General features: G+C 39.1%; 1 protein-coding gene across 1 annotated transcript in view; it reads left to right on the top strand.

The window, feature by feature from the left end:
• The first annotated feature begins 4,279 nt into the window (after positions 1-4,279).
• The window catches only part of LOC120851897 (T-cell receptor-associated transmembrane adapter 1), a 44,383-nt gene continuing 21,083 nt past the window's right edge, over positions 4,280-27,579 (top strand). Inside the window, exons 1-2 of the mRNA XM_040224973.1 lie at positions 4,280-4,481; positions 21,432-21,542. Of these exons, the coding sequence (XP_040080907.1) occupies positions 4,475-4,481; positions 21,432-21,542 (118 nt within the window). The 5' untranslated portion in view covers positions 4,280-4,474. The remainder of the gene's footprint in view (positions 4,482-21,431; positions 21,543-27,579) is intronic.

Here is a 27,579-nt window from a genome sequence, read left to right as displayed (position 1 = left end):
TATATCCTTCTGAGAAGTGAAATTGCATATTAGCTCACTAAAATTATGAGTTTTATGATAAACTGGTTTGCTTTGTTTGAGCCCGTTGTGTTTCAAATAAGAACAACGTTTCTCAGAATGCTTTAACTTTGTTAAAGGACATCACATAGAAATTTGTGCAATGGGGCAAACTGTTTTCTTCCAGAAAATATGGGTGCTTAAGCCTTTTACATGTAAGGAAATGAAAATTTCTTTCATTTCTGAATTTTTGTTATCTACTTTTATTTCAGTGTTTGATTTTCCAGTGTTTGCTTTTTGGTTCTACAAGGCTATTATAAGTGTAATAAAAAGATCTGAGAATCTTAGGCCAAATCTATGCAGCATTATATTGCTTTTAATGTTTTTTCTTTCCATCTGAGTAATTATGTTTTCTGAAGGATCTTATAGTATAAACTTGATGAAAAAATGAATCATCAATATGGTTTAATCAGATGCAATTGTAACATTCTAATTAATTTCTAATTCTAAATAATTTCATATTTTAAAACAGCATAGTTGGAAGCACAGAGGCCCTTTCCATTTTGTCTTTCATAACGTTGTTTGCTTACTTTGTACTAGCTTCAGTGTTACTAAAGAATGATTTTCCAGAATACGAGGAAAAAATCACAGAGAGAGAAATTCTAATTCTATAAAACAAGGTATTTCAATGAGCCTTTAAAATAAGGAAGCATTTTTTATTCCAATTATAAAAGTAGTACATGTTATTGTAAATAATTGTAAACAATAGATCACTATGTAAAATGTAAAGTCAAAGTCCCTGATAATCCCCTGCTAATAACTACTCTTAACATTTTGGAACTCCTTGAGAAAAACAAAACATTTTGTAACACCTTAAATATGTGTGTGTATAATATACACATGTGTATATGCAGATATAAATAAACAACTACAGTGATAGAAAGTAATTAAAAAACTAATAGATAACCATAAAATACAGATTGGAAACGGGATCTGTTTTTACATTCCGTGACCCATTTTTCTGAGTATGGAACCTCTTGCCATTTTGATATGTTTTTTAGTTTCTTTTGGCAACAAAACCTCAATTTTGTTGGCCTTAAAGTCCTTATTTCTTGACAGGTGCCCATCAAAACCACACCTTTCCCCTAAATTTTCTACAACATATCTAATTGCTTCAATCTTGTCAGGACATTTCTTCTTTGTTTAGCTATATTCTATACTTCATTTTGATCACCCTTCTCATTAAACAGTAGTACAGAAGCCTCATGTTTATTTATTATTTGAACATGACTCATGAAGGCAGGATTCAAATCTCTGAATGCACTAATGTATTTCATAACAAGCATATCTGTAGGTGTTTATATTCTGATAATGTCTTCATGTGCTCGGCCATCTATATTTAATGAAAAGCTATCATTTTTCCCTAGCAGATTTCAAACATCTGTGGAGCTAGCTAATGCACAGACACAGACTTTCCATATGACCTTGGACAGTCTTGTTCCATCTCCTGGGTATGTAAGTCTATGACTCGGGGAACATTGTAATGCAGGTCATTTTTCAGGAACATTACCATACTTAGAAATTGTGAAGTGGTTCGGATTTATTAGCCAAAGTTTGACAATTTTGCAAATGCCGGTCATGCAGATTATGCACAATCATGTACGTTAACTCTTTTAAGCCAGCAGGCAATCTCTCAGCAGGTACAACAGACTGCCTCTATTGACCCAGAGTCGGGGGTATACCCTTGCTCAGTCCCTGCCTGTCTCCTCTGCCCTTGTCTTTTCTAGATCTTTGCCGCCTTGTGTTTTTGTGAGGCTGCAAACTTGAGACAGGCGAGCCTTAGCCATCTGCAGGCACCGTCCCACAAGCGTTTGTCTCCTTCCCGGTTGGTCTGTACTGAGAGTTACACCTCTTGAGCTACACCATGGAATTCCTACATTTTGATCTGAGTCATTATCGCTGAGTCTGACTTTCTCTGCATCCAAAGCCAACTACTGAACACCCTTCTCGTTTCTAGAATTGTGCTTTATGGACCAGCCAGGATGAGGGCATCTTCGCACCTTCCTTCCCATCCTCAGCACTGTTCTTGTTCTAACCAGGGGATGTTCATACCTCAATGTCCAGTCTTGAAACTCTTTCTCCCATGTCCTCTGCATGCCCCAGTTGGTATAAATGGGAATCTATCAATATTCTGCCCCCAAGCTAAGGTCCTGCTGGGGGAATCTATACAATTCCTTTTTGAACCTGGGCTTTCTACCCTTCTTTCCAATCATCCTGTTTTAAGACCAAAGGGTAACCCCTCATGGCCACCTGAGCCGGCCTTCTCCTCTTGAACTGATGTTGCAGGTGTCCAAACCTCTCTGGAAATCTGGGGGTCAGCTCTTCAGTCTCCATCCCTAAGTTCTATCTAATCTTGGATGGATCTTTCTGATTTTTGTTGTCCTTTTGTCCCTACATGTACCTAACACTTCTGTTTCCTTGAGATCTTTGTCTGTGGGCATCCAGGCCCATTTCATACAATCTGCCATCTGACTAACGGATGGCAGCTGAACAAAAAGTTCTCTGGACAAAGAAGTTTAGAAAAAGCTCTGCTAAAAAATGTTTTTCAGGTTTCCTTTTTTGTAGGATTATATCTAAGAACTTAATATACTAATATGCATCCATAGAGATGAAAATATAAAATTTTTCCAAATATATTTGTTAAAGAAGTATTTTTTCCAAGGATTTCTTGAAAACCTAGAGTAAAATGTGTTCTATGAAATGTATTTTGAAAAACTTTTTTAGAAGACTAGGCTAGGGATTCCCCATGACTTCTTTCAGTTTTATTGATTTTGATTCAAAGATTAACAAGAACTTTTTGGCCAATTCAGTGTTTTGGAAAAAACTGATCAAGGTGGAAAAATTTGTTATGACTTAGTTAACTCTGTCCAAGAAATAGAGAAGCACTGTATTTTATATACTGGGAAGTTCTTTTCTGTGATGGAGCAGGGAGAAAGCAGAAAACTAACATTCTTTTATTTATTCAATTATTGTGAGAATATTTATTGAGACTACAATGTGCTAGTCATTATTCTAGACTCTGGAGTGTTACGGACAGATAAGATCAGTGCTCTCCCTGCCTTCAGGAATCTTAGAGAAGCTAAAGCAAGCCACCTAATATCTTTGCTCTGAGTTTGTGCATCAAAAGTCTTATTTTTAATTTTATATTAAGTTTTAGTTCTTAAAGCTTTACGTACATCTCTTTTTGTAATAAACTGGATTCAGGTTTGTCATTCCTTTATAATTAAAGAAAAATGGCAAAGTACATAAGCAAATACGCATAAGCACATAAGCAAATATGCAGCAGGTATATTTACACAGAAATACTTATAAACTGTATACATAGATATGACCAAGACAATTTATCTAACATTAGAAATAAAATGCTATTATTGACACACACACACACACACACACACACACACATATATGGATTTCTCAGAGAATTATCCAGAACACTTATATTAAAATAAGCAACGGTAATTGTGAAAATGCAGATTTGCACTCCAAATATTCTGATTCAGCAGGGCTAAGGAATATGCATGTTAAACTAATGCTGCGTAACATACTATGCACACTAACATTTAAGGACTTCTGATTCTGAGACCCCAGGATAGGAGAGAGCTGGAGCTTGTCACAGTGTGGCCCTAGATTGGAGAGAGAGACCCATGTTTCAGGAGCAAGGTTGGCAGGAAAAAGGCAGGCACCCAATCTCCCAGTGGAGTTAGGTACAGAAGGTACCTGATAAGTAAGTACTCCAAGTGTGTTAATTTCCTTTCCTCTGACACCTGAAATATAACACAGTCGACAGCTGAGCATGCCTGGGGGCTTCTTACCGTTTCCTCCTCAGTTTAGTGTATTTTATTTTGTCTTCATATGACCTCACTTGGGAGGAGATCCCTAGATTTTCTCCTGAAAGATGGGGAATCCTTGTTGTTCAGTCGCTAAGTTGTATCCGACTCTTTGCAACCCTACGGACTGCAGCACGCCAGGCTTCCCTGTCCTTCACTATCTCTTGGAGTTTGCTCAAACTCACGTCCATTGAGTCAGTGATGCCATCCAAACCATCTCATCCTGCCTAGTCTAATTTACACATTGATTTTATTATTTGTTTTAACGTTAGTTAGGTACTGATAAAAGTTCAAATACCAGGGTACAGAGGCTTGTGGGATTTTACTTCTCACGTTTCACAAAAAAGTTTAACAGCCTACTGGTTTCAGATCAAAACTCTAAAAGCCTCCATCACCACATTTCCTGTTTGTAACTGAACAAAGTACATGCAGAAGATTTTCAGAAGAGAGAAAAAACTGAGGTACAGATAAAGTTTACTGACACTTCTAACAACAGAGCAACATTACTTAGAAAAAAAGCTTGCGGGAGTATTTTTAATTCATACACTTGCTTATGGCTACATAAGGATTTCTCATAGAAAAAAAGCATGACAGGTAAGTGGCATTTTAAATTTTGCTCAATTCATATGCCTAAGAATTTACATAATAATGCCTAAGCCTCTAGCAAAAAGATACTTAATAAAGGTTTGGAAAGTAATTAAGTTTACACAATTATTTTAAAAGTGTGAGGTGAACTTTATAATTAGAACGTATTTGAAGTATATCAATGAGCATAAATTGCCTACTTTGTCTTAAAAAGTTGGATAGTATTTTATAATATAAAGCTAAACGTAGCTATTGGGTATGTGTTCCTTGATGCATGCTAAGTCGCGTCAGATTAGAATGTATTTGAAGTATATCAATGAGCATAAATTGCCTACTTTGTCTTAAAAAGTTGGTTAGTATTTTATAATATAAAGCTAAACGTAGCTGTTGGGTATGTGTTCCTTGATGCATGTTAAGTCGTGTCAGTCATGTCCGACTCTTTGTGATCCTACAGACTGTAGCCCACCAGACTGCTTTGTCCATGGAATTCTCCAGACAAGAATACTCCAGGCAAGAGTGGGTAGCCATTCCCTTCTCCAGGGGATCTTCCCGACCTGGGGATAAAACCTGGTCTCCTGCATTGCAGGCAGATTCTTTTTTGCTGAGCCACTGGGGAAGCCCCTGTTCCTTGATAATCTTCCCATTTAAAGTACTTGTTATTTTTAGAGGACCTTTCCTTGACTTTGCATATTCCTTTTCATAGTTTAATTATAAAGCAAGAAAAGCATTCTGGGATTGACATTTATGCACTGCTATATTTAAAATGAATAACCAACAAGGACCTACTGTATAGCACAGGGGACTCTGCTCAGTGTTATATAACAGCCTAATCAAGAAAGGAATTTGAAAAAGAACAGAGACATGTATACATATACCTGAATCACCTTGTTGTACACCTGAAACTATTAATAACATTGTTAATCAACTATACTCCAATATAAAATAAAGTTAAAAAAAAGCAGATTATAAGTAACAACATTCTAATTCCTTACACTTTAGGCATTATATTATCTTCCCAGAAATCAATTCAATCATCAACTTTCAGAGCGATGACAATTTGCAAAGGCCAGTGAAAATACGATCACCTTTGGAATGGACTATAAGGGTTGAATCCACATTTATTAGCCTAATTTTTGCTCCATGTTAACTATCATTCTTCCTTTATTCTTTAATGTACTTTTAATTTCTTTAAATAAATGTTATAAGAGAAAAGTGAAAGTCTCTCAGTCCTGTCCAACTCTTTGTGATTCTATGGAATTCTCCAGGCCAGAATACTAGAGTGTATAGACTTTCCCTTCTCCAGGGGATCTTCCCAACCCAGGGATCAAACCCAGGTCTCCTGCATTGCAGGCAGATTCTTTACCAGCTGAGCCACAAGAAAAGCCCGAGAATACTGGATTGGGTAGTCTATCCCTTCTCCAGCCGATCTTCCTAACCCTGGAATCGAACAGGGGTCTCCTGCATTGCAGGTGGATTCTTTACCAACTGAGCTATCAGGGAAGCCCAATTATAAGAGAAGATATGTATAATATATAAAGTGGGAGAAGTGTGGAATACAAATGAAAAAATTTAGTTTCCATCACTTTAGAAAATATTAGGTTGTATTTCCTTCCAACTTTTGCTTCTTTGTATTCTACTTGGTTTGCTTTTCATAACTAAAATAATAATAATTAAAAAATCATGTGTTCAGTGTTTTTCACTAACATTATCACCATCTCCATCTTCATGGTAACTTCTGCTTAGTTGTTTTATACGAATGCACAGTGACATCAGTTGAGTTATAGTTTACTTAGTCATTTGTTTATTGTTAGACATTTATGTTGCATCCAGTCTTTTTATATTTTAAATGACAAAAGGATGAACAACTTTGTAGTTTTTTCTATATTAAGGATATTTTCTTAGGAAAGATTCCTAGACATAGAATTACTGAATAAGAAGTGATGAACATTTTAAGAATCATTATTGTCAAATTGCTTTTCCAAGGTTGTTGTCAATTCACTCTCATCCTAGAAGCGTTTCTCCTTAACAAGCTGGTCTCAGTTTTATAAATCTGTACTAATTTGATAAACACAACATGCTAGTTGAGTTCAGTTCAGTTGCTCAGTTGTGTCTGACTCTTTGCGACCCCATGAATTGCAGCACACCAGGCCTCCCTATCCATCACCAACTCCTGGAGAGGAACTAAAAAGCCTCTTGATGAAAGTGAAAGAGGAGAGTGAAAAAGTTGGCTTAAAGCTCAACATTCAGAAAACTAAGATCATGGCATCTGGTCCCATCACTTCATGGGAAATAGATGGGGAAACAGTGGAAACAATGTCAGACTTTATTTTGGGGGGCGCCAAAATCACTGCAGATGGTGATTGCAGCCATGAAATTAAAAGACGCTTACTCCTTGGGAGGAAAGTTATGACTAACAACATGCTAAGCCATTGTTTAATATGTATTACTCTGATTATAATGAAATGAACATTTTTGCATGGGTTTTAAAACTGTTTATAATTCTAGCACTTGTGAATTATCTGATTATATCTTTTGCTTTTAATTGTGCTAATAGTATTTTTAATATCAATATGTATGAGCCATTTGTAGAAGATAATAGATATTATAATATCTGTGAATTTGCTTCCCAGTGTTTTGGTTGCTGGATTTTAAAATTGATTGGATTATTGCACAGGGAACATAAATTGATGTATGATTTTCACAATTCTCTTTATCTTTCCCAGGTACATGTACATATATTAGCAAAGAACGAAAACAATTGTACCAGTTTTGCTAATGCCCTGCAGAAATGAACATAAGAATACTATGAATAATTGCTATGAGCTGACAGTCATGGGGAACTTGGCAAGTGTGGGAAGGCTGAGGGCAGTGAATATGACATTCAACTATTTCCCATCAATTAATTTTAAATTTGGAGGAGATGATAAAATTTTTTCCTTAGGATTTCATAATTTAGATTTAGATTTTTCCAGTGTAATGCAGGGGCTCCTCCATTGACAATTAAGACCTAAAATTCCATAGAAGATAAAATATGTACAATATTTGCCATTAAAGCCTCATAGATCTTAAAAGCCAGGAAACAAAATGAAACATGCTTAATATGAAAAGAGAGACTCAGATTACAGTATTTTTTAAATTAGATAGGTGAAGTAAAGGAGAAAATAAACGTGAACACAATGGAAAAGTGAGATTATTCCTAGTTGAGTAAAAACAATGCGTGAAAAGTAAAATCCAAAGTTTTCCTTCTCTCCTACCTAAAAGGCTTGTTGGTAAAGAATCAGCCTGCAATGCAGGAGACTCCAGTTCGATTGCTGGGTCTAGAAGATCGCCTGGAGGAGGTCATAGTAACCCTCTCCAGTATTCTTGCCTGGAGAATCCCCAGGGACAGAGGAGCCTAGTGGGCTACAGTCCATGAGGTCACAAAGAGTCGGACACTACTGAGTGATTAAGTACAGCACCGCACACATGGCTTGTAGTCCCTGTATCAGTAACTGTGCCAGCATCCCAGTTCCTACTGTGCTTCTGTATTCACACAATCAGGATTTTCTGAATCAAATGGCAAAAACAACTCCTTTGGGCTGCTATTAATTTAATTTAAACAATGATTCACTCTAGTTACACACTGCTGTTTTTTGAAGGAAAAAAAAAAAAGATTTTCATTGTCTTTACTCAGTTTCTTTTCCCTTGAGTCTCAGTCATCTTTTGAGAGCAATGAAAGCTTGTCTTTTAGAGACTAGAAAGGACTCATTTATGAATCTTTTGAACGCAGATGTTCTTTAAAAGTAGGTCCAACACAGTCATTTAATTAGGTAATAATTGATAGTGATCTTAAAGAACAGTTAACCCAGCAATGATTGTCATGTAAAGCTCACAACTCTAAGAAATAAATACCTACAAATTGCTAGCTAATAAATAAATATTAAATTCTTTTCCAGACATTTTTTTTCATTTAATTTTCTCAGCATTCCTGACTTAAAAAGGAAAGAAACAATTAACAGGCCTTCTTAAAACATTAAAGAAAGGTACTAGTTACAGTATTTTGTTGGATGAAGTTGCGCACACCTATGCCATCTTCAGAGGCTCTTACCAAGGTGGTTCTCCCACAGGAAACAGTAAGTACGTATACAAAATGGAGCAGCTAAAAGTACAGAAAAATACAGATTCATCTACAGTAGAGATTTTGGCAGACTTCAAAATCCCAATAGGTCTTCCCAAGCTTACCAATTCTGAGTTTAATTATGAAAGAAATGACGAGTCTAACACTAGAGGAATCATAACATGCTGTCTTAAAATCTACCCTCCGTCTCATTCCCCTATGTACACTTTCCTCAGGTAAAATCAATACGTATTGGTTAAGAGGAATCATGATGTACTAGAAAGAGGGGACCTTTGTGTCACATAGATGGTTTCTGAACACCAGATTTAGAGTTGGCTTAGTGCTCCAGTACTCTTGCCTGGAAAATTCCATGGACAGAGGAGCCTGGTGGGCTGCAGTCCACGGGGTCACGAAGAGTCGGACACGACTGAGCGACTTCACTTTCACTTTTTCCTTTCATGCATTGGAGAAGGAAACGGCAACCCACTCCAGTGTTCTTGCCTGGAGAATCCCAAGGACGGGGGAGCCTGGTGGGCTGCCGTCTATGGGGTCGCACAGAGTCGGACACGACTGAGCGACTTCCCTTTCACTTTTTCCTTTCATGCATTGGAGAAGGAAATGGAAACCCACTCCAGTGTTCTTGGAGGGCTGCCGTCTATGGGGTCGCACAGAGTCGGACACGACTGAAGCGACTTAGCAGCAGCAGCAGAGTGACAGTCGGGCTTCCTTTGTGGCTCAGCTGGTAAAGAATCCACCTGCAATGCGGGAAACCTGGATTTGATCCCTGGGATGGGAAGATCCCCTGGAGAAGGGAAAGGCCACCCACTCCAGTGTTCTGGCCTGGACAATTCCATGAAGGGTATAGTCCATGGGATTGCAAGGAGTCGGACACAGCTGAGCGATTTTCACTTTCACTTTATGGTGAGGGTCAGTGATCTGCAGAAAGTCACACCTTCTGCCTCTTTCCCTATACACGATTCCAAAACAGACGTTCCAAAGCTTCATATTGCTAATGTCCCTCTTCCCATCATGGCCCCTTCCTAACATGTATCATTCACTTTTCAAACAACCTATTATAATAGGCACATTTAAGTTTGGCAGTTTTCAATTTTTGCATTAAAAAATTTCTTATTTACTTGAAAGCCTGGGACTAGATTTGAGAATCTCTTCCAGTGATCCAGTCCATGATTCTGATGCCTTTTACTGATGGGATAATGCATATGGACAGTAGTGGCAGAGGCTGTGTAGACAGTGGCAGTGTGCAACAAAGAGTCATCAATAATGTGCCTAGTTTGCAACCAAATGATCACTGCAATAAGAAATGTTCATTCCATGAGTAGAATCCATGGAGACTGTAATATCAGAACTTTTATGTTGACCGATCAGTTCAGTTCAGTCGCTCAGTCGTGTCCAAATCTTTGCAACCCCATGGACTGCAGCACGCCAGGCTTTGCTGTCCATCACCAACTCCTGGAGCATGCTCAAACTCATGTCCATTGAGCTGGCGATGCCATCCAGCCATCTCATCCTCTGTCATCCCCTTCTCCTCCCGCTTTCAATCTTTCCCAGCATCAGAGTCTTTTCCAAGGAGTCAGTTCTTCGCATCAGGTGGCCAAAGTATTGAAGTTTCAGCTTCAGCATCAGTCTTTCCAATGAATATTCAGGACTGATTTCCTTTAGGATGAACTGGTTGGATCTCCTTGCAGTCCAAGGGACTCTCAAGACACTTCTCCAACACCACAGTTCAAAAGCATCAGTTCTTCAGTGCTCAGCTTTCTTTATAGTCCAACTTTCACATCCATACATGACTACTAGAAAAACCATAGCTTTGACTAGACAGACCTTTGTTGGCAAAGTAATGTCTCTGCTTTTTAATATGCTGACTAGTTTGGTCATAGCTTTTCTTCCAAGGAGCAAACATCTTTTAATTTCACGGCTGCAGTCACCATCTGCAGTGATTTTGGAGCCCAAGAAAATAAAATCTCTCACTGTTTCCATTGTTTCCCCATCTATTTGCCATGAAGGAAAAGGACCAGATGCCATAATCTTAGTTTTCTGAATGTTGAGTTTTAAGCCAACTTATATTTAAACTACTACTATTAGCCCCTGGTGGGTTTTCCTGCTGGCTCAGCTGGTAAAGAATCTGCTTACAATGCGGAGACCCAGGTTTGATCCGTGGGTCAGGAAGATCCCCTGGCAAAGGAAATCGCAACCCACTCCAGTATTCTTGCCTGGAGGATTCCAGGGACAGAGGAGGCTGGTGGGCTATAGTCCATGGAATCACAAAGAGTCAGACATCACTGAGAAACTCACAAACACACATTGGCCCCTGGTAGTTGAAAGCTAGTTAGAAACTTCAGTCATAGTTTTCCTACCTGACATTGTCTCACTAATAACATCCAAAAACTTTTAGTTTTTTAACAGTATAGATAACTAAATTAAAATTGTGTAAGAGTACTCTTTAAAAGTTATATGAAAGTAATTACAATTAATGAATAATGGTACTAACGATTGCATTTGTCAGGCAAGAAATTTTAGGTACTTTGCACATCCACTGTTATAAGAGGCACTCTTAGTATTGAATAGACACCCCCATGGGCATACTGCATATGGAAAGTAACTCAGCAAGAGGAGGTACGAAGTATATGTGGAGTCGGTATATGTGAACATTTACACAAAACTACCATTCAAGTTAAAAATCTCCACCATTTAGCTATTCAATATCTTCTCATCTCTGTGTTTTTTGTTTTGCTTTTCAAAACAGGGCATTTATTGTTGGCAATCAAAAATTTTGAAAGATATCAAGAGTGTCATGAAATACAAAGCTTCCAAATAAAAACCTTCCTACTTTTAACTCTGATTGTATTACAAAAGAAAAATATCTTGGGAAATAGAAGGGTTACACAGGAATCATAGACTCCTAAAATCAGAGGAAAACTAGAGACCATGTGAAACAAATCCGTACATATTAGAATTTAGCCTGTTTTAAAATGTTTGCAACTGATAAAGCAAATTTACTGTCCTAGCAAATGACAAAACCCAGCCCTAAAGGGATGTACAGTGTGGTCCAAGTTCTTTCCTTGGAGTTGCTGATGTATTTCATGAAAACTATTAGGGGTTTCCTAAAGCCTTTAGTATAAGTGTAATCTTGTGATATTGCTTTGATTATTTCTTTGCTGCTCAGAGCAAAATTATCTTCTTGTAACAATTAATGGATGAAGGAAACTTCATAAGTGAAACATACTTTTGCGAATGATAAGAATTTATAGCTAGAATCAGTGTAGTTTTAAAATGAAATTAGGATTTTCTGCTTACTGCTTTGAAGTACACCTTTTCCTACTCTGCTGTGTTTTATCTACACAAAGCACAACTATTGATGAGTATATACTAAATACTAGATTCTGTGGGAAGTGGAAAGGGAAAACTAGGTAAGTACAAAGGAGACTGATTTTGTTAGTTCTCCGAAGGATGATTTTATTAGTTCTCCCAAGGATGATAAATTCTGGAGATTTATTGTATTTTCTATCTGTTTATTTGCTCTCTTACCCTTCCCCAAGAAAGAGAAGTATTAGTACATAGAACAGTGTGTATAAATAATACATAGAATAGTACACATAAAGGAGAACCAAAGAAATCAGCACAAAGAGAAGAGGAGCAAAGGGTACAGTTAATTCACAAGAGTAGGATATAATCCTATTGCGTGTCAAATGATATACAAGGTTAGACAGACGATCAGTGACAATACTGACCAGTGACAATATTCACATGGATTATTAGAGTAAAAATTTATGCTTTCTTGAGGAGATCCTCAGCTTCTTATACATTTTGTAACATGGTCTGAGTTACAAGTAGGAAGATTTTCATTCAGAAGCTTTGTATTTCATGACATTTTTGATACCAGTGATGTATTAAATAATATCTTCTATTCCATAGCATCTCTATAATTAATAAATTCAACAGCAAGTTTCATACAGTTGGTTCTTTTTCTTAAAATAAGTTTTATTTTGTCCTGATAACAAAGGCAGAAAATGTAGAAAATGGAAGAGAATAAAAAGAGCAATAAAGAGTTAATTTTTATTTTCTGACTACAACCTGAAGTTTAGCTCTGTTGCTATTTTACACAGGTTATCAGCTGAGATGGAAGCAAGTCCTATATTCTCTTAAGAAATCTTGGGAACTTAACTAGGACATGTCCTGGTGTAAAAATAATCAAAGCCTCCATTCAGAGGTTGGCCTAGGGGAAATCTGCAGGGAGAGTCAAAAAATCTTCCAAAATCTGTTTTGCACCTTTTAACCATGTGTCTAAATGAATGGTCAAATCCCTAAAATATATGACATGATGATTAGGTGCAGTAATTCTAGATGGTCAGTGTGATAAATCCAAAGAAATAGAGGAAAATAATAGAATGGGAAAGACTAGAGACCTCTTCAAGAAAATTGGAGATTCCAAGGGAACGTTTCATGCAAAGATGGGCACAATAAAGGACAGAAATGGTATGGACCTAGCAGAAGGAGAAGATATTAAGAAGAGGTGGCAAGAATACACAGAAGAACTGTACAAAAAAGATCTTCATCACCCAGAAAACCACGATGGTGTGATCACTCACCTAGAACCAGACATCCTGGAATGTGAAGTCAAGTGGGCCTTAGGAAGCATCACTACAAACAAAGCTAGTGGAGGTGATGGAATTCCAGCTGAGCTATTTCAAATCCTAAAAGACGATGCTGTGAAAGTGCTGCACTCAATATGCCAGCAAATTTGGAAAACTCAGCAATGACCACAGGACTTTAAAAGGTCAGGTTTCATTCCAATCCCCAAGAAAACCAATGCCAAAGAATGTTCAAGCTACTGCACATTTGCACTCAGCTCACATGCTAGCAAAGTAACGCTCAAAATTCTCCAAGACAGGCTTCAATGGTGTATGAACTGTGAACTTCCAGATGTTCAAGCTGGATCTAGAAAAGGCAGAGGAATCAGAAATCAAATTGCCAACATCTGCTGGATCATCAAAAAAGCAAGATAATTCCAGAAAAACATCTACTTCGGCTTTATTGACTATGCCAAAACCTTTGACTATTTGGATCACAACAAACTGTGGAAAATTCTTACAGAAATGGGAATACCAGACCACCTGACCTGCCTCGTGAGAAACCTGTTTACAGGTCAAGAAGCAACAGTTAGAACTGGACATGGAACAACAGACTGGTTCCAAATAGAAGGAGTACGTCAAGGCTGTATATTGTCACCCTGCTTATTTAACTTCTATGCAGAGTACATCATGAGAAACGCCATACTGGATGAAGCACAAGCTGGAATCAAGATTGCCAGGAGAAATATCAATAACCTCAGATATGCAGATGACACCACCCTTATGGCAGAAAGTGAAGAAGAACTAAAGAGCCTCTTGATGAAAGTGAAAGAGGAGAGTGAAGAAGTTGGCTTAAAGCTCAACATTCAGAAAACGAAGATCATGGCATCTGGTCCCATCACTTCATGGCACATAGATGGGGAAACAATGGAAGCAGTGACAGACTTTATTTTTTGGGGCTCCAAAGTCACTGCAGATGGTGATTGCAGCTGTGAAATTAAAAGCTGCTTGGTCCTTGGAAGATAAGCTATGACCAACCTAGACAGCATATTAAAAAGCAGAGACATTACCTTGCCAACAAAGATCTGTCTAGTCAAAGCTATGGTTTTTCCAGTAGTCATGTATGGATGTGAGAACTGGACTAAAAGAAAGCTGAGTGCTAGAGAATTGATGCTTTTGAACTGTGGTGCTGGAGATCCAACCAGTCCATCCTAAAAAATCAGTCCTGAATATTCGTTGGAAGGACTGATGCTAAAGCTGAAACTCCAATACTTTGACCACCTGATGCTAAGAACTGACTCCTTGAAAAAGACCCTGATGCTGGCAAAGACTGAAAGCATGAGGAGAAGGGGACGACAGAGGATGAGATGGTTGGATGGCATCACCAACTCGATGGACATTAGTTTGAGTAAGCTCTGGGAGTTGGTGATGGACAGAGAAGCCTGGCATGCTGCAATCCGCAGGATTGCAGAGTCGGACATGACTGAATGACTGAATTGAACTGAACTGAATTCTAGATGGACCATTTCTAAAGCAAGGCTATGCTATGCTAAGTCATTTCAGTCCTGTCTGACTTTTTATGACCCTGTGGACTGTAGCCTGCCAGACTCCTCTGTCCAGGGAATTCTCCAGGCCAGAATACTGCAGTGGGTTGCCATGCCCTCTTCCAGGGGATCTCCCTGACCCAGGGATTGAACCCGCAGCGTTTGAGACTCCTGCACTGCAGGCAGATTCTTTATCACAGAGTCACTGGGGAAGCCCAAGCAAGGCTACAAATCACCCTTAATTTGGCCAAAGGTAAATTATTAAAATATCTATTAAATTCTTAATTGTAGGCAGTGAAGCTTTTTGGTTAATATGCTATATTCTTAGATAAGTTATACTATACTACACTATATTATTTTCTAGGCCCAAAATAAAAAGAAATCATAAAGAACATTTGCCAAAAACTTATTTGAGTCGACCTTTTCTCCTTTTGCCTTCAATCTTTCCCAGCATCAAGGTCTTTTTAAATGAGTCAGCTCTCCACATCAGGTGACCAAAGTAATAAGATAATAACAATAGCAATAGCTACCATTTATTGAGCATTTTATTAGTGAGAAACATCATTACACAAATCTATTTATATGAGTCTTATTAACAATAGGTGCATTGAGGAAATTGAAGTGTGAGGATAAAAGAGACTTTCTCTCCTTTGGGAAGTTCCGTCTAGCAGGGAGGAGTTTTTATACATAAATGATTACTTTGATGTTTGTTGAAATGTAAAGGGATATATGAGATGTTACTTGGTGAGGGACAGGCAGTACTGCATGAGTGCTTCAGAGAGAAGGCACTTTTGAAGGATGACAAGGAATTTGTCAGATGGCCAAGGAGAAAGGTATTTCAGGAAAAGAGGCAAATGTCCAGACATAAAGTACGGTCTCTATTGAAAATTGCAAGTGCTTCAGAATGATTGGAGCATCATCTATTATTGACTGTGTATAGTAGACAAGTCCTGAAAGACAGACAGAAAACTTAAAGTAATATTTTGTAGAAATAACTTTGCTGACAGAGGTCTGTTTAATCAAAGCTAAAGTCTTTCTAGTAGTCGTGTATGGATGTGAGAGGTGAACCATAAAGAAGGCTGAGTGCTGAAGAACTGACGCTCTCAAATTGCGGCGTTGGGAGAAGACTCTTTAAAGTCCCCTTGCATAGCAAGGAGATCAAATCAGTCAATCCTAAAGGAAATCATCCCTGAATGTTCATTGGAAGGACTGATGCTGAAGCTGAAGCTCCAGTACTTTGGCTACCTAATGGGAAGAAGCCAGCTTATTGGAAAAGACCCTGATGCTGGGAAACATCGAAGGCAGGAGGAAAAGAGGGTGACAAATGATGAGATGGTTGGATAGCATCACCAACTCAATCGACATGAACTTGGGCAAACTCCAGGAGACAGTGATGGGCTGGGAGGTCCGTGAGGCTGAAGTCCATGACCTTGCAAAGAGTCGGACATGACTTAGTGACTGAACAACAACAATGACAAAACTCATGGTAAAGAAAGAAAAGGGATTCCCAGGTGGCCCAGTGGTAAAGAATCCACCTGCAATGCAAGAGATGTGAGTTCAATCCCTGGGTCAGGAAGTTCCCCTTAGAAAGAAGTGGCAACCCACTTCAGTATTCTTGCCTGGAAAAGTCCATTGACAGAGGACCCTGGCATGCTACAGTCCATGGAATCACAAAGAGTTTTGAGCACACAATATGCAGAGAAAAGTGTGATGTCCTCTATGTTTAGGGCAGAGGTAGGAGCAGCTACCTTCTCCTGAAGGACCTATGTCACAGGCTCCAGAGAAAAAATAAAGGGAAAACTTTCTCCAGAAACTCGAGAAAAGAGGAGTGTATGGGAACAGGGTGTGTAAAGATAGTAGTTGGGTTAAGAGTAGTGATTGATGGAGCAAGGATTAACACAAAGAGCCATAAAGTCAGGGCCGATTGAACTAACAGGAACAGAGGCCAAACTGACCTGAAAAGGGTCTGCTTAATACTCTGTTTTCAAACACTGGCCATCAAGATGGCAAAATTCTTTGATCCATAATTCAATTTCAGGAATTTTTACCTTAAATTAAGATTGGGTGTATAGTTTTGGTTAAAGATAATCATCACAAAATTTCTTACATAAATAAAAATTAGAAGCAATTTAAATGTCTAAAAATAAAGGATTAATTAAATTATGGGAAATCCATACAATAGAATATAGGGCAGTTAAAAGAAACGAAGGAATATTTAGCTTATAGGAAAAGAAGCATGCTATATAATTACCAGGGGGAAGCAGATAACAGTATAGTCAGTATAATTAAATCATATGTCTCATGACCAAAACAGCTTTTACACAGAAAATAAGTTTGAAAGTGCATTAACCAAAGTGTTCTCAGTGACTGTCTCTTGATAGTAGGATTATAGTTGATTCTTATCCTTTTTTTGCTTATCTGAGTTTACTAATTGTTTTTAACTTTGAACATGGATGATTGTATAAGTCCAGTTTTTTTTTGTAGCAATTAAAGTTCATTTATTTAATTGTCACCAGACAGACATGACTGAAGCGACTTAGCAGCAGCAGCAGCAGCAGCAGACACAGTGAGTGTATAGGGTGATGATGAGAGTCTACATTTGGTTGCATGAACAACCTAAAATGATAGTTGTGACATACTGCAATAGAAAAGACTGTGTGCACTCAAATTGCTTTAAAATGTGGAAGAATTGAGACTGTATCTAGACTGTGGTCCTAAAGGGACATATACAAGGAAAAGAAAGGAAGAAAAATCTTTAATAATAAAAATCATTAGTTTAATCATTAATAGCAGAAATCAGAAATTAATAACCCTATATTGTGACAGTAGCAATTAAAGCATGGGCTTCCTAGGGGGTGCAGTGGTGAAGAATCTGCCGGCCAGTGCAGGAGACATGGTTTCACTCCCGGGTTGGGAAGATGGCAACCCACTCCAGTGTTCTTGCCTGAGAAGTCCCATGGACAGAGGAGCCTGGGGGGCTATGGGGTTGCAAAGAGTCGGACACAACTCAGCACATACACACACACGTTATGACAGCAAAGAAAGAAACTGAGAGCCATCTGGCAAGAGAGAGCTTGCTGGTTCCATCGTTCATTACAGTTAAATCAACCACCTGAAAGGGGTTGTTATCAAAAGGAGGTGGGGAACAATTAAGCTCTGAAAGTTTGCCTTAAAAATTTGCTCTAACCCAGCAATTCTACTGCCAGGAACCTTTCTGCAGATAAGCCCACGTACGTGGAAATTGTCCATCTAATAGAGTTTCTTGCATTATTGTTTATAAAAGAAAAATGTTTTTAAAAAATCAGAATGTCTGTCTTAGAGAATCGGGTATATAATTTATATTACTGCAACACTAAGAAATTCTATATAACCACTAAAAGTAACATACTAACATGGTAAAAACCTGTCAAACACACTGGTAGTTTTTTTTAAAAAGCCTCCATTCAGTTCAGTTCAGTCGCTCAGTCATTCCGACTCTTTGCGACCCCATGAATTGCAGCACGCCAGGCCTGCCTGGCCATCACCAACTCCCAGAGTTCACTCAGACTCACGTCCATCGAGTCGGTGATGCCATCCAGCCATCTCATCCTCTGTCGTCCCCTTCTCCTCCTGCCCCCAATCCCTCCCAGCATCAGAGTCTTTTCCAATGAGTCAACTCTTCACATGAGGTGGCCAAAGTACTGGAGTTTCAGCTTCAGCATCATTCCTTCCAAAGAAATTCCAGGGCTGATCTCCTTCAGAATGGACGGGTTGGATCTCCTTGCAGTCCAAGGGACTCTCAAGAGTCTTCTCCAACACCACAGTTCAAAAGCATCAATTCTTCGGCGCTCAGCCTTCTTCACAGTCCAACTCTCACATCCATACATGACCACTGGAAAAACCATAGCCTTGACTAGACGACCTTAGTCGGCAAAGTAATGTCTCTGCTTTTGAATATGCTGTCTAGGTCGGTCATAACTTTCCTTCCAAGGAGTAAGGGTCTTTTCATTTCATGGCTACAATCACCATCTGCAGCGATTTTGGAGCCCCCCAAAATAAAGTCTGACACTGTACCCACTGTTTCCCCATCTTTTTCCCGTGAAGTGATGGGACCGGCTGCCGTCCGTGATCCTCGTTTTCTGAGTGTTGTATTAGTGTCCTGCATGCATGTGTGCTCAGTCATGTCTGACTGTTTGCAACCCCATGACAGTAGCCCACAGGCTCCTCTATCCATGGAATTTTCCAAGCAAGAATACTGGAGTGGGTTGCCATTTACTACTCCAGGGGATCCTCCTGACCCAGGGATTGAACCCACATCTCATATCTCCTTCATTGGCAGGCAGGTTCTTTACAACTAATGCCATCTTGGAGGCCCACTGTTTATGTTTTAAAGCTGTTCATTTGCTTAGTCGTGTTCAACTCTTTGTGACCTCCTGGACTGTAGCCTGCCAGGCTTCCCTGTTGATAAGATTTCCCAGGCAAGAATATTGGAGAAGGAAATGGCAACCCACTCCATTGTTTTTCAATAGAGGACCTTGAATCTTATTCTATATTTTGATAGTCAGACTTTTTAAAATTTGTACTCAATAAGCACTTGTTATTTTTTTAAAAATTAGATGTAAAAATCAAATACTTCTAAAAATATATGCAGTATCATGAAATAACTAGAATTTCTAATATAAGATAATTTACTATGTTATAGAATTCTATAAATATTTATGGTATTATGTGCATGATGAATAAATTAGGCCCCTCCAAATCTCAGTGTTTTAAACCAAATTAATTTGCAGAAGACTAGGAGAAGGCAATGGCACCCCACTCCAGTACTCTTGCCTGGAAAATCCCATGGACAGAGGAGCCTGGTGGGCTGCAGTCCATGAGGTTTTGAAGAGTTGGACACGACTGAGTGACTTCACTTTCCCTTTTCACTTTCATTGCATTGGAGAAGGAAATGGCAACCCACTCCAGTGTTCTTGCCTGGAGAATCCCAGGGACAGGGGACCCTGGTGGGCTGCCGTCTATGGGGTCACACAGAGTTGGACATGACTGAAGTGACTTAGCAGCAGCAGCAGCATGCCTAACTATGCTGATTTAAAAATAAATGATTCTGATAAATAAATAAAGCAACTCAAATACACAGAAGGCAGTTCAACAACCACTATAAGGTCAATAATTTAAAGGAAATTAATTCAAATGTCAAATCTGAGATACAAAAAATAACTGAAATAGAGCAACACAAAGAACATTTGTGCTAGGGAGTCTTTATTTGATGGTTTACAGGTAGGTTAAGGGCATAGAACTAATTTTCCTCTTATTAAGTTTTTGCCTCTACTGTTTATTGTGTTTAACATCATGGTATTTGGATTTCTCTGAAAGCGCTGAAAATGCTCTAGGGAGTCACAGAGAGAAAGAGAGTGGGAGCTATGAAGGAACATAATCTCTATTGCAATTGTTTTTTACACTGCATTTCTAATTATGTGTTTACACAATCATGTCCCCAACTAAACAGAGTTCCTTGAGGACAAAGATTCTGTTTTCTTTACCTTTGATTCCATAATATAGGGCATAGTTCCTGGCACGAAGAAATGTCTAACTGATATTGAGTGAATACACAAATATGTAGTGTTATAGAATCACATGCTATTTTTCTGGGGCCAGCATTCACATGGGCATATGACAACTAAGATAATTAGTTTAATTTTATACATGTATGTAAATATATCTCATTTATATTTTATAATATATTTGCAATTAGGCTAATTATCTTAGTAGTCACTCATCTATGTGTCAGCATTGACATAAATAACCCAGGGTAGCTGATGGTCGCTGCTGCTGCTGCTGCTGCTAAGTCGCTTCAGTCGTGTCCGACTCTTCGCGACCTCATAGACGGCAGTTCACCCGGCTCCTCCACCCATGGGATTTTCCAGGCAAGAGTACTGGAGTGGGGTGCCATTGCCTTCTCCGAGCTGATGATCAGTATCTCACAAAACCCCCTTTATAGCTCAGGAACAAAGAAAGACCTTCACAGAGGGGAAGGAGAACCATAATCAACCCACCATTACCTCTTCTTGGAGCTCCAAATAGTATGAGAAAATTCCTTCTGACTAGTCTTGACAAAACTGGTTACTCTGATTCCAGTATTATTGTTTTTATCCCAACATACAGCGTCCTGTAGTACTGGGATTAATAGAAGGTAATAAGTGATTCTGTACAGTAATGAAAGCATGTATGACTACACACAGAGGATTTAAAAAAAGGGATAAGTGTAGCCAATTATGATTCTGCATAATTTGAAGTTCTTGATTTAGAAACAAATCTTTAGTAGCTAGACTAACAAATCGGAGAAGGCAGTGGCACCCGACTTCAGTACTCTTGCCTGGAAAATCCCATGGACGGAGGAGCCTGGTGGGCTGCAGTCCATGGGGTTGCTAAGAGTCGGACTCGACTGAGCGACTTCACTTTCACTTTTCACTTTCATGCGTTGGAGAAGGAAATGGCAACCCACTGCAGTGTTCTTGCCTGGAGAATCCTAGGGACGGGGGAGCCTGGTGGGCTGCAGTTTATGGGGTCGCACAGAGTCGGACATGACTGAAGCAACTTAGCAGCAGCAGCAGCAGACTAACAAATGCTAGCTTATTTCTTATTTGTCCTTCGTTCTGAAAAAATACAGTGGCTTTGATTTTAGGAATACCCAGTTCCAAAAAAATGAGTAAGCTAGTATTACTAAGCATGTGTTTGCTTTTGTTTGCAGGAAACGCTGAATGCCATTTTTCTGTCTGGGCAATTCTAGCCTTCTTGGGCTTAGCTCTGACTATATCGCTGATCTTCAACATTTTCCACTATGTGGAAAAGCAGCGACAAGGTAAGACATTGAGAAATAGCCACATGATATCTGCTCAAATGGAGATGGAGTCACTGGAAAACCTGTAGAATAAGATAACTTTATAGAATGTTATTCATAATATGTTTTTATCTATAGAAAATCTATTTGATACATTTTTTTCACTCTGCTGCTGCTGCTGCTGCTAAGTCACTTCAGTCGTGTCTGACTCTGTGCGACCCCACAGATGGCAGCCCACCAGGGTCCACCGTCCCTGGGATTCTCCAGACAAGAACGCTGGAGTGGGTTGCCATTTCCTTCTCCAATGCATGAAAGTGAAAAGTGAAAGTGAAGTCACTGAGTCGTGTCCAACTCTCAGTGGCCCCATGGACTGCAGCCCACCAGGCTCCTCCGTCCATGGGATTTTCCAGGCAAGAGTACTGGAGTGGGGTGCCATTTTCACCCTGAGGGTTTACTTAAGCATGTATTCATGTTAGAAATGTAAACAGAGTCCCAATTTTAGCTCTTTAAATTTCCACTCAAGTCTACTCAAGCTTCTCAGTATTATTCAGGGCCTCTAAAGTGCAGCAGGCTTCGATGGAGGATCAGAAGGGAATGGAAAAAGCAATAGATTGAACCACAGTCTTGTTATCAAACACTCCCAGGGTCAGCCACCGACAGCTTCTCTTTTCAATAAACTGGGCAGAAGTTTTAACCATGTGGCTTTCACCCTCTTGTGCCATGATTGAATTAGGGTGATGCCTAGTAAGTGGCATAGCATTTGCACACAGTAGACACTCAGCGTAGGTATGTATGTTGAATACAAGGATGGGTGGATGAAGGAATAAAAGTTCAGCTATTTCTAAGTGCTCTTAATATTCTAGAACCAAAAAAACTCTTGGAAGTGGGACATTTAAGTGATAAACAGAAAATGTAAATACAGTTCCTTTAAACAGATGAAAATAAATAAAACAAAGTTAACAAAATCAAGTTAGACACATGTGTTCAAGAAAAAGTACGTGAAGCTAATTTGGAACCATGGTCAGTTTCCAGGGAGTCTCTTGCATTGGCAGGCAGGTTCTGTACCACTAGAGCTACCTGGGAAGCCCACTTTCAACCATGTAGTCCCTTATTTCAGCCCTATGACTGCATTGAATTATGGTGAATATTAATGTGTAGAATCACTTTTCATTAACATGATAAGATCAGGACTGGTCTAATTTTACTGATCTATTACTGCTGCCCCAAAAGTATTTGGCTGTGCTTGTCTGTTACAACACGATGTGAATAGGTTTTCCAGTTCTCATTTTTGATTGTGCACTGGAATTTATTAATGCATGCTGCTGCTGCTGCTAAGTCGCTTCAGTCGTGTCCGACTCTGTGCGACCCCATAGACAGCTGCCCACCAGGCTCCCCCGCCCCTGGGATTCTCCAGGCAAGAACACTGCAGTGGGTTGTCATTTCCTTCTCCAATGCATGAAAGTGAAAAGTCAAAGTGAAGTTGCTCAGTCATGTCCGACTTAGTGACCCCATGGACTGCAGCCTACCAGGCTCCTCCATCCATAGGATTTTCCAGGAAAGAGTACTGGATATTCATACCATTTTCCCACCATACAAACTTTTTTCGGGAGTTATTTATGATGATTAGTTGGCCATGGTTAAAAGACAGTTGCCTAAACTTAAAAAAAAAAAAAAAGCAGGTTTTTTAAAAGACAGACTTTTTCCCCCTTATAATTGCACAATCCCTTATCACCTCCGGCATGCTATAAATGACTCTTGCCTAAAATCAGCAGAGTGGGAAAGAGCACTTAAAAAAAAACAGGCAATTGTAAATTATATTAATGTACTTTAAAAAATCAATTTTGGCTCCCTCAATTGTTTTTAAAATCATGACTTTTGAAATCAAGGTGACTCTGCTACTACTTACCTGAGAGATCTTGTTAGAGTAATGTAACTTCTGAGTTTCAGATTTTTTATCTCCAAAGCGTAGGAAATACTAGCCCATGGGGTTCTGTGAGAAGTACGTAGTCTCCTTAGCACAGTCCTGGGGATTTAGGAGGTGGGTCCTGCACAAGGCACAGCCCACGCCACCGTTCTGTGGCTCTGGTCCTTCCTTCTACAAACGTTTGCCAAAGTTTTACTATGGCTTCATGTTACCCTTGTTTTATTTGGGTATAGTTGCTTTACAATGTTGTGTTGGTTTCTGCTGTGCAATGAAGTGAATTGGCTACGTGCTGTGCTGTGCTTAGTCGCTCAATCATGTCCGACTCTTTGTAGCCTCATGGATTGTAGCCTGCCAGGCTCCTCTGTCCATAGGGATCCCCCAGGCAAGAATACTGGAGTGGGTGGCCATGCCCTCGTCTTCCCAACCCAGGGATCAAAGCCAGGTCTCCCTCATTGCAGGCAGATTCTTTACCAGCTGAGTGAGAATCATTTGTCTGTGTACATATATCCCCTCCCTCTTGGACCTCCCATCCCTCTAGTTCAGCACAGAGCGCTGAGCTGAGCTCCCTGTGCTACAGGCAGCTTCCCACGTGCAGATATGTTGAAGCTACTCTGTCAGTACTTCCTACCCTCTCCTTCTCCTCCTGTGCCCACAAATCCATTCTCTCTATCTGCGTATCTATTCCTGCCCTACAAATAGGTTCTTCTGTACCATTTTTGTAGTTTCCACATTACATGTTAATATGATATTTTTCTCTTTCTGACTTACTTCATTCTGTATGACAGATTAGGTCCATCTACATCTCTACAAATGACCTAATTTCATTCCTTTTTATGACTGAGTAATATTCCATTGTATATGTGTACCACATCTCCTTTATCCGTTCCTCTGTTCAGTGAACATTCGTTTCTCTGGCTTCATCACCCCTCCCACCATCCCCAAACTCTCCAGCTTTCATCCCAATTCCTTCCCTGTCTCTTATTTAACATGTCTGCACAATAACCTGAGTTTTAGTGATAACAGTTTGTTCAAATCACATACAGGTTCATTTTAGAGAATTTTCTGTAGGCTTCGTAGAATTCCTTCTAAATATCAACCTGCCTCAAATTAATTTACTTGAGCAGTAAAAAGCTAAAGACTTCTGGAATGTGTCCCTCTTCTGTATCCACACCGATTCCTTCATGGTGGTTTTATGCTTGCAGATGTGAGCCCAGTGTGCTGCTCTGCTGCAGACCCTTGATCTCCCTTTCTAAGGATGGTGAGAAAGAGAGACCCCGGGGATGGGGAGAAACAGACACCTAGAGGGAGGGGAGTGGAGCCATGCCAGGGTATCCCAATCCTGCCACAGGCCCCTGGTGCTCAGGCTCCTCAACGCAGCAGTGCCCCATCGCTTCCAGCCAAGGACTCTGCACCCTCCCGAGGTCTGAGCCAGGTCCAGACTGTCTGGCTACTCCAGGCAGGATGAGGTTTTCGGAAGGGGAGTCCCAAGCTTCAGCACAGGCTCAAGTTTACACATGGGTGTTACCTCACCCCATTATGTGCCCCTTCCCATTCTCAGATACCCTCTTTCTCCCACAGCCGCTCCACAATCCCTTAGACCTGCAATCTGCTAGAAATTATGGTATCACCCTCTTCCACCAGGGCTTGGGCAGGGCTTGAGTCGTAGGTAGGCTCACCCTTGAGCTCATGGACCCAGGAAAAACAAAAGACTTTTTGTTTTGACTTTACTCGATCTTCACTCTTCAGGAGGAGCACATTACCCTGGGTCTTGCACTTTACTGGTGTGCAGATCTAAGATTAACCTTGGAACACTGTTTGTGGATGTTCTTATCCCATCTCCCCCTTTTCTCTCTGTAGCCCATTCTCAACCACTGTGGTATTACTAATGATCACCATCCTTTCTACTTCACATGAGCAAAGAACACTATCTTTCTTTCTTATTCAGAGTTTCCAAGTGGATTTGGGATTAGTCCTGCAAACTGTTTGATTCCTTGGCAGTCAACCTGAGGACTCTCCCTGACTTGTTTCTCCTGGACAGACAGACTACCAGAGATTCTATCCTATTTAGCCAGGTTTTTGGCCCTTGGTCTGTGTACACAATGCTCCTACATCTGGCCTCATGTAACTTTTATTTCTACATCTTTGTGCTATTCTTTGCAGCTAAGAAACTTACAAGATATGACTCTACCTTGGTGAACAGTTAGTGAATAAGTTTTTCTGGTTGTATTAAATAGCTTGCAAAAGAAAATCTCTATTCCAGCAACAATGCAGTATCTACAAATTCAATCAGATAGACAAGATAAGCCTCTCCTTGATGTTTTCTGTAGCAGGCAGGGCTCCGTAGAAGCTTTGAAATGGAGTTTCTCCCTTCCCCCCAAGTAAATCTTTCATTTTTATGTGATTCTTTGTCCAAGTATGTTCTTTAGGAGGATCACATTTATTTCTCTTTCTAATAAGAATGCATCCACTTTTTGTTCCTTTAAGCCTAAAAAATATTCTTTAACCTTTCTTCTACGTTTTGAGAAGGATAAACAACTGTATGGTTTGCTCATACATCAAAGTCCTATCAGTGTATCTCCTATTTGCTAGAAAATTACGGCACATATTTCACACTAAAGACATATCATAAAATTTGTATTATGGAGTTTAAGCCACGTACTCTTTGTTTCTTATTGTTCTGTATTACACATGGAAGGGTGAACACCACAAAGGGGCAAACAAAAGCAAGTGTCAGCTCGCACCCTTTCAACCATGAACCTGACCACAGCATTTATATCTGAATCACAGGAGAGGATTATGAAAACTCACCCAGCTTTTCTCAAACTGAGCCTTGCAAACATACCTGCTTTATAATAAAATAAAAACTGTGTTTTATTAAATATAACAGAAATGTTTAAGTAGCTTTTAAATCATGTCATTTATTTTTAAATAAACCAATACACTTATGACAGGGCAAGCTCTTTTCAGGAGAGTGAACTTACTGATCTTTTTCCTTTGCTATAACCTCTAAACCTTTGATTGTAATACCCCTATTTAAAGAGATCATATTCTATCACACTTCTTATGATAAACATTGTAAGACTAAAAGGGCATAAGTACTGATGGTCTCGCTTCAGATTATACATCTAAATTTTAAGAGTAGTGTGGTATGGTGACCTTGAACTTTTAATGTTTCCTTTCAGGGTGCTTCTTCAGTATGATTCGTTCTGATGTACCAAGCCCTTTACCCATTACTTATTTTCTTCTTCACACTGTTTTAGTTTCCTTTCTCTTTCCTTTTTCACACAAAACTTTTTGGTCTAAATCTTTGTTTTGCTTTTCTCTGCTGCTAATACATTGAACTACATTTTCCTTCTAGAGAGCTATCCTTCTTACATATTACAGCAGTGTATTTTCCAGGCACCATCATTTGCACTCTAAACACCTCCAGTTGGAAAACCCGCATCATCTTTAAGAAGTATTAGTCAGTTTGGAGAAACATTTTTACTCCACACTTATTTCTTTTCCTTGTACTATCACTATTTTTGTTTAGTTTTAATCTTTTCTTTGAATTTATTGCTCAGTTGATGACAATCTTCTTCCTAAAAGAAGATTTCATCTCAAATCAAGATTTATTTATGTCTTCAAAATAGCGTTTAAATTATATTCTATCAGCTACTTTTCAGCTAATCTATTTAATCTGAAAATTTCCCAAATTCAATTAAATGTGGCCTGTTACAGGATGTGGACTTAGAATGTATAATATTGATAACCAACTTTGTCATTTTCTAAAATGTTTTTATATAAATTACCTCATTTATCTCCCACATCTACTCCATGATATAGGCATTATTAACCCTACTGATACATCAAGAATGAGTTCTACAATGATTTGCTTGTTCGTCTGCAATGAAATACATTGAAGAGCTGGTACCCAAATCCAGTTCTAATTCTTAACCCTGAATACATCAAGCTGCAGTTTGACTAAATTCTTGTGTATGCACTTTAATTTCAGACAAATCTGAATAATAATGACCTGAGTATAAACATGTACTTTATATAAAAAGAAATCGATACATACTTTATATCTTCCAGTTAACAATTTTCTAGTCTATATTAACTAATTTTTATTCCTATGCTTATTGAACTTATTTA

Source organism: Oryx dammah, unplaced genomic scaffold (assembly GCF_014754425.2).
Source record: "Oryx dammah isolate SB20612 unplaced genomic scaffold, SCBI_Odam_1.1 HiC_scaffold_2, whole genome shotgun sequence".
Lineage (NCBI taxonomy): Eukaryota > Metazoa > Chordata > Mammalia > Artiodactyla > Bovidae > Oryx > Oryx dammah.
Note: the sequence above shows the minus strand (reverse complement) of the source record. Positions and strands in the feature narration are given on the sequence as shown.